At 29.7% G+C, this 9,215-nt stretch overlaps 1 protein-coding gene across 1 annotated transcript; it reads right to left on the minus strand.

Moving 5' to 3' along the window:
- Window positions 1-3,245: 3,245 nt before the first annotated feature.
- Window positions 3,246-5,237, minus strand: LOC107003342 (phospholipase A1-Igamma3, chloroplastic). Its single transcript, XM_015201657.1, has one exon. It carries the CDS (start codon window positions 5,062-5,064, stop codon window positions 3,547-3,549), a length of 1,518 nt encoding a protein of 505 aa, XP_015057143.1. The 5' UTR covers window positions 5,065-5,237; the 3' UTR covers window positions 3,246-3,546.
- Between the last annotated feature and the right edge of the window lie 3,978 nt (window positions 5,238-9,215).

Here is a 9,215-nt window from a genome sequence, read left to right on the forward strand (position 1 = left end):
TTGAAGTCGCAAGTGTGCATTAAGCGCAGAAACCTTGAGACTACTATGTTTAAAGTCTTGAGGTTGTGGACTAAAACCTAATAATCTTTGACAAATATTTTGCCAATCCACTACAGACCTCTGTGGCTCATACCCAACTACCGCATTACCTTTCACGGGTAAGCCATACAATATCTCCACGTCCTGTAAAGTGATCGTACTCTCACCCGTCCTAAAGTGGAATGTATGAGTCTCAGGCCGCCATCTCTCAACTAGTGCGGTGATTAAGCTACGATCAATTACAGGCCTATGAGACCTATAAACACCATATAATCCAGATAATTTAATCACATCTAGGACTCGTGGATGAATGANAACACCATATAATCCAGATAGTTTAATCACATCTAGGACTTGTGGATGAATGGGATGTTCATTTACTAGGTCCCAAAACTTCCCATCACATTTTCTTGTGTTCAAAATCATATTATAATTCCCTATCCATATATCTCGTGACCTATGAGTGAGCTGTCCAGTTATTACAGACGGATCAAGTGGACCGGGATCCAATTGGTATGCATTATTAGCAGCCAAAAAAGAAATACCTATACAGAAGTAAGAATACAACGTAACTTAGAAGCTTTTCTCAATCTACGAGTGCAAGAGTTGTTAAATATATAGTGATTGTAAATTATGTTTACATGACAGAAACAATCAAAAGCACAACAGTTTACTGCTTTCACTTACCAAAGATTTGGTAAGAGTGGCAGGGGTTAACCTACATCAACATTAAAATCTGAATTTTGACCAAAATAAGTTTCTATAAATCAATTCACTAAAGGAAAATAACAAATTCATCAACTATAAGATAAACTAAATCAATATATGACAAAATTACCTGAATCACGAAAAGAACTCTTCTTTATCAATGTTTTTTTTACCTTTTTAAAGCAGATCTGCAGCCGTTTTCAAAGTTTTGAAAATTTCACCTCCACTCTTCAGATACAGCATTCATCAACTCCATTGTGCCTTTGGAGCGAGATTTGATGCTAGTTCTCTTCATCCCTTGTAACTTGAAGGTTGGTTTGGAGAATGAAGTGGGTTTTCTTGGAGGGTTTTCTTANATTCATCAACTCCATTGTGCCTTTGGAGCGAGATTTGATGCTAGTTCTCTTCATCCCTTGTAACTTGAAGGTAGGTTTGGAGAATGAAATGGGTTTTCTTGGAGGGTTTTCTTCCCCAATTTGTCGTTTTGGTCTCAGCCGAGTGCCGGCGAGTTTGGGGAAATATGGGTTGCAATCGAGTGCGATAATACCTTTTATCTTTCTCGTTTAAAAAAAAAAACACAGAGAAGAGAGAGAAAGAGGAGAAGGGGCTAATTTATGTTTTACGCTTCAATGGAAAAAAGGAGCTTCTTTCCCAATTTTATATAACTAAATTGGGGGTTTTTTGTTCTAGTGCAGGCATAAATTATATATGCTTAAAACGTTATTCCCAATAATGTATTAGAGTTAAAACGTAATTTCCAGTTACGTATTATTATTAAATTATATATACTTAAAACGTTATTACCAATAACGTATTAGAGTTAAAACGTAATTTCCAGTTACGTATTATTATTAAATTATATATGCTTAAAACGTTATTCCCAATAACGTATTAGAGTTAAAACGTAATTTCCAGTTACTTATTATTATTTAACGTTGTTAGCAGACCGTCCCTTTTCTCATTAAATTTTTTAAAATAAAATAATTTTTTTAAAAAATAAATAAAGTATAAAACGTTACTGTGAACCACGTTTATACTAGTTTTGTAAACAAAATTAAAAACTTACTATTTTGGTGAATTGATTTATAGAATGGCTTATTTTGGTCAAAAATTCGTCCATTTTTTTCATGATTTTTTTTCTAATTTATTTTTAGTTTTATTTAGTTTTACAATTTTCAAATTTACACACAAAAAATCTATACAAAAAAATCATGTCAAACATGATTTATACATAGTTATAAAAAATAAATATTTGAGAATTGGGACATACTGCAGGATTGTATAGGGACTATGTTAAGGCTACAACTAGAAATCAATATAACAACTTTATGTGACATATGCTCTACAACAACATACCACTTATATATATTATTAATGAAACGGACGTTATCGATATGAGTTATGGTGCAGTAGCGAGATTATTTTACTCTTAATAAAATTTTGAGTTTGAATTTTGGATATAAAAAAAATTCTTTAGAAAGCATTATCATTAAAATGGGCCTTATAATGTACTATTCGAATTTAATCAAGTTTTAAGTATATACATCGAATACCATAAGTTGGAAATAAAAAAAAATGAAAAGGATATTTTTTAAACTAGTTTGTTTTCTCAACTTAGATCATTATCATTTCTTAACTTCTTCTCGTTATTTGGAGCTAGAAATGACCCTACTCAAGAGTGACCAACTATTATTGATTCAAATTGATGAAAATACATAATGGAAATTTGTTCAAATTAGATTTCTCAATTATTGTGACTTGTGAGTAGAGGATGGAATTCAAATACGTCAAATAGATTTTTTCGTTTGCTCAAAACAGAGGTAATTTAATTTTCGAACAAAGTTATTTTCAAATTATATTTCATTAAAATAAAAGAGGCCCGACTTAATACTAACCAACTAGACTATGAGAATAAAAGGATATTTTTCGAACAAAATCAAGACAAAGAAAATTGTTCTTTATTTTTCTTAATATTCTTGGCTCTTCTAAGCCCTTTTTTTTACTTTAGACAAAGAGATTAAAGAAATTATACATATATTTGTTTAATATTAGACACAAGAAAAGAGAGAATGAAAGATTCTTTCCTTTATCTTATGTACTATCTCATGCATGTAGTAACTATTTGAAATTGTTATTGTTTTGAGATTATATTTTTGGATCAATGTTTTTCTCCATTTGAGGGGTGAAATAAGATAATATCAAATTGAATGAGATAATATGAAATTTTTACGATTAAGCTCAAGAATAAAATTATTATATATTAATCCTAAAACATAATTCAAAATTATCCCAATTTATCTCATAAACCAAATCGATTCCATAGTACTTGGCTAACAAGTGACTAATATTTTCTCAAAGGAATAAACATAGAAATATTATTGATATATCCAAAACCCTTGTTTCATTTCTTTTTGATAGATGATTTATGTACTAAAAGACAAACTAAGTAGTCAATGTAGATGATAAATAAAAGTTGTAGAAATAAAACCAAGCAAGCATAATTTTGAAATGACAATTCTTAGTCACTTTATTAATAATTGAGCATCACAATAGTCTTCAAAGCACCAATTGACATACACAAATCCATATTCCGGAAATTTTAGTAGCTCATAATTGATTGACTATCTGAACTCTTACTGTATTGGTAAGAGTTCGATTTTCCATATAAATCTCCTCCCTATTTTCCTTCCCCCAATTTTCAATAAATGAAAAGAAGAACAAAGCACACAACCTCTCTTAATAGCTAGCAAGGCTACTTATGACTTTATTGAAAGGTAAAAACACAACGATTAATAATAATTATGGTAAATTTAACCTAGCTCTCGCAAGTTTAAGGACTTGTTGAAAATGATGGGCCGTATCGGGTGGATGGGCCTCAATTATGGGCCTCTCCGGCAACACCCATTGGCCATCGCTCGTTCTCACCATGCCTTTGTTCTCGTCTTGCCACCAAAATGGTGGCACACCATACTCCTCCTTCAAGAAACTCGAATCCTTATTGACTAGGGCAACATCCCTACTCGTGGCAGAGCGAAAGGCGCGTACCTTCCCATGGTACCCATCAACAAGATGTAAATGGGCCTCAAGGTTATGAGCAGAGCCCAAATCACTATTGGGCTTTAGAAAAGGAGAACGATGATGATCTAAAGCTAACTCCGCCCCTACATGAGCATAACTCCAAGCAAATGAAAATTTCTCTTCCAATTGCTTTTGGAATTGAAATTTCTCATTTGTAATAATTCCAGGCACTTTTGGCACTTTGTCATGCACATTTACAACTCTTAAAACTTTAATTCCAAGCTCTTCACATCTTTCTTTAAATTTAAGATTTCCAACCCTAGGTCCAGCAAATGAAAAAACAGTAACAGGAATAATTTTAGTAATAGACTTACCATTATGTAAAATATTTAATTTCATCTCAGCTATGTCATAAGCACTTAACAAAGCCAATGCTGCACCAAGGCTATGTCCTGTTATGGTAATACTTAGCTCTTCACCTTGGTATTTTTCGATTAATCTATTAATCTCCGCTAACATTTGTTCACGAGCTGAAAATGAAGCATAGTGACAATTATTTTCTTTTTTAGTATACATATCGAAGAACCCTGTCTCAATCTTGATGTTAGGATCATCGCGAAAATGAGCAGGATGTAGAATGTCTTGTAGGTCATGGATCCATTCTAGGTATGTCACCGTGCCACGCCATGCAACCACTATGTCACGTCTACCTAAACGTTTTATTTCTTCAGGATCTGTGGCTACGGCTACATACCCCATCCAGTTCGCGTGTTGGCTCCAAACGTTCCTCATTTTTGATTTTTGGAAGAAATTTGGTAAGTTGATATTTGAGGTTGCATATAAGTATCTTTTCATTTCATACCCTTTTTTCACCATGTTGATCTTGTCAAAAAATTGTGATGGTTGATACTTGCAAGTACCACAATATTTTGAATGAGGATCATAGTCAAATGAGTCATAACAAGATTGAGCAAATTCACCATAACGAATGATTTCTTTTCTAAGATGAGAATCCATAGGATCTAGTAAACCTTTCCAATTGTTACATCCTTGAATTTCTCTCCACATCTCATGAAGGGGTTTTTTCTCTTCTTCATCATATTGTTGGAGTTCAATAGTATTCTTGTCCTCTAAATTTGAAAGACATGAAGATGTTTTCAAGGATAGGTTAGGTGAAAGTCTTTTGTTTGGGAAAGAGAGGTTGTTGGATTTGAATGTGTTCCATAATGGAAAAACTTCTAGACAAGTATGGTTTCTTTTGTGTTTGGGATTGGTGAGAGAGAATTGAAAGGAAGACATGATGAATATTGATGAGAAACTTTTTTTCTTGTGTTTAATTTGATGTTATATCATATAGGGCAAGTGATAAGCTTGGTGGTATAGGAGATGAATTAAGTACAAATTTTTTAATTTCTTTTTGAGTGTGATGGTTTGAAAAAAAGAAGTTTTCTTTGAAAATACGGAGAGAGACTTGTTTTTTTGTTTTATGTCCATTAAATCTTCATTTTTCATATAAAAGATATGAAAAGTATTTTTTAGACCATTTTCTCGGAAACGCGTGTTTATCTTTATATATATATAAGTCAAATACTATGGGTAGTGCGCCGTAGATTTTGTGAAACATTTTAATCAATCAAACATGATTTTTGTAAGGAAAAATTATATGGTTAAACAAAGTTATACTACTTAATTACTCATCATAACTACAGTTTGTTATGATTATCACCCGCGACTAACATTATACTTTAATTACGTTGGGTGACTTCGAGTTTATATAATTAGCCATGTTTGGTATGTATAATTCGCAAGAATATACAAATACATATGTATAATATACAATTTTCTTAATTGATATACATATACAATTCACCTCTCTCCCACTCTTTGCCCTCTCTTGCTCGCCTCTCTCCTCCCTCTGCCAATCTCGCTCGCCTCTATCCCCCCTCTCCCAATCTCACTTGCTATATATACAACTGCATATATATAATATACAATAATTAAACCAATATACATATACAATTCACCTCTGTCCCACTCTTTGCCCTCTCTCGCTAAGCTTCTCTCCTCTCTCCCCTCTCTCTCCTAGTCTCACTCGCCTCTCTCCTCCCTATAACATGTAGCTGCGAATTGTAATTATCAAACTATAGGTATGAAAAATAATTAAGCTATTTTTGAGTGGCTACATGTGAGGGTTTTTAAATGTAAAATACACCCTTTATTTTCCAATATGTCCTTACGTAGTAATGCCACATCTATGGAGAAGATGCTAAAGAGGAAAGAAAATAGAGACGTTCAACAACCAACAATAATGTATGATAGTTACGTAACAATAAATTAGGTTGATATCTTAATTAGATTGTAGAAAACGATACTTGGATTTTACAATTAAAGGGGAAGAGTTTTGTGGAAATGGAGAAATGAAAATGACAAAAACGTGTGTTAGGAAAGTTAGTACTACTTATTACATAACCATTAATATGATTGTTTAGATTTTATAAGTATTGACAACTGTCTAGTGTATTAACTACCAAAGAGATTTGCAAATATGAGTTCGAAATCAAAAAGAAAAATAAAAATAAAATAAAATTATAAAACTAAAAGATAATTTTTTAATAAAAAATTAAACGATATTTAAATTATATCATCTCACGAGACACAAAATTCCACGTGTCTTGCACGACGCAACGCCTTGTAAGGCTCATCTGTCATGCGCCCCCCTCATTTTGAAGTGCTTTTTTAAAAATAATTTCCATGGCCCACTCATTTAAACATATCGCTGCAGTTGTATTAATAAAGTCGAAATCTAAATATTTTGTGCATTTGTTTGTGGTTTCATTTGTAAATAATTGTTTTCAACTTGCAAATCGATTTATATATATATATATATATATATATATATATATATATATGATATCATGTATATGAAATTTTAATGATATTTGTTTATGTATTCCGAATACACGTGAATTTACTTGAATAATATATATAAAATAAATTATATCTAATCTTTTATCAGAGTATATATATGTGGATGCACCAATATTTAATAAGATTGATCCTAATATTATAAACTAACGTGTGTCTAAATAATTATATTCTAAACTAAAGCAATTTTTTTTATATTTAGGCAGGAGGAAGTCTCATCTCTATCAATCAACATAGATTATGGTGCACTACTTGAAATACGTCACTCTTAATAAAAAGTCTAAGATTTGAGCCCGAGCGCAGAAAAAGTTCTGTTGGGAGCCAAAAGAAGAAAAAAAGTCTCATCCCTATTTTTGAATTTGGATGAAGTCAATTAACATTTTACTTTTTGCAGCCAAAAGCTGTTAATAATTTTTCATTACTCCAGCATGCTGTGTTGTCTAAAGGTATTTATCTATTTTTTCCCATTTAAACAACTAAAAAGCATTTCAAAAAGTTATTAAATCTTAATTAACCGTCCAAAAAGTTGTTTATTGTCAATTTGATGATTAATAATCTGATTTGATAAACTACGTGGACTTTTGCAAATTTAATTAAGAGATGACCAACTTATTTTTTTTTAAAAAAAATTATTATTATAGATGACTTTTCTTTTATCTTTTTAAATAATTACAAGCAATTAGATTAGATGAAAATATCTTCTAAATACTTACCCAATCCTATCGTCAAAAATTTCATACAAACTTAATAATTCATCTTTTTATGTTGTCTTAAATTATTTATACCAAATTACAATATTAACAAAAACAATTAAAAAAAGTTTGGGAAAAGATTCTCAAAAATATTTCAATTTTGATTAAAATTATTATTATTATACTAAACTTTATGGAGAATATTTTAATCTCTTTTTTATTAATGTACAATATATTTTCACTATGTTGTGAGCATTTTTTTTCTCTTCTTAATCCCTTTTCACTAATATACGATAAATTTAAATTGTTAGGGTTTATGTATATGTCAAATGAGATTCTTTAGACATACTTGTGTATATCGATTTTAATTATACATATAATAACTTCGATAAAAATCATAACTACATCTATGCGGTATGATTTAAAATGCAGCATATATAATTTAAAATTGAGTTAGGGAATTAGGGATTAGCGATTAGCGATTAGCGATTAGCGATTAGCTATTAGATTTTAGGGGTTTAAGGTTTATGGGTTATGGATGAATTTCACTTTGAGTCTCAATCGGTAGTATCATGATATATGATTTTTGTATTTGATATAATATTTAATAGTATCATATTTGAATCCTAATAATACTTATAGGGTTTTATTGTTAACTTTTTTTTTCTCTTAAATGATTAGGTTTTCTATCTATTATCTTTTTTATTCATATAGATTTGTTTGTTATGTGGTTGTATCATTCATTTGAATTTTGTACTTTTTATAGTATTTTTATAAGCATGTATAATTGTGATTTTTCTTTTGAAACTTTTACTATTGATTAGTATTATTTGAAATCAAAAGTTAACAAAATCTCTAGATGTGTTATATTAGGAAGCACTTTTGATTCACAAATATAATAAGAAAAAATTAATTATATTTGTCATTTACACTTTATTTATATTATAAAATATTTTTTTAGATTAATAAAATGTTAGCCATTTATTGAAATACAATATGCGGAATTTGTTATCACAAATCTTATTGATAGAAATGACATTTAAGTAATTTAATTCAAGGTCCTAAAATAGTAGGCAAAGTTCTTAAAAAAAATCTAGCTAAAAAACTTAAAAACTAGATAGATCTCTAATGTCATGACAATACAAATTAAATATTCATTGTAATCTTTTGAGACATTAGTTTTCTAATGGTTATAAGAATGCGTTTGCCTAAGAATTAAACTTAATTGTAATTCGGAATATAGAAATTGAAATTCAAAACTTTGAAAAGAACATTAAATGCATTCTTTTGTTAATATAAAAGAAAATAATGGAATTTTGATATTAAAAAGTCTTGAAAATGATATTTATATTAATATACGAGAAGATAATGAAATTTGATATTTAAAAAACTTGAAAAATGACACTTAACGCACTCACAATCACAACTACTATTTTTAAGAATAAATTACATCTATACATCTATTTAAAAAATGTACGTAGAATTAATCTTAAAATTATAATTTTATATTTACCATCTAAAAAAAATATTGAGTGAACACACAAAAAATATCCTACTTAGAATTTTGAGTATGTTTGGTATGAAGGAAAATATTTTCTGGAAAATGTTTTTCAATTTTCTCATGTTTGGTTGTGACAAAAGTTTTAGAAAATGGTTTCCAAATTAACTTATTTTCCTCAAAATTAAGGAAATAATGACTTCCCTTCAAAATTAAGGAAAACATTTTCCAAAACTTTGCTCCAATTTAAAATTACATTTTTTTGGGAAAAACAACAATTCTTTTTTAATAAAATCAACTTTAAAATTTTATTTTTTTACCCGATCCCTGACCCC

This window comes from Solanum pennellii, chromosome 11 (genome assembly GCF_001406875.1).
Source record: "Solanum pennellii chromosome 11, SPENNV200".
Classification (NCBI taxonomy): domain Eukaryota; kingdom Viridiplantae; phylum Streptophyta; class Magnoliopsida; order Solanales; family Solanaceae; genus Solanum; species Solanum pennellii.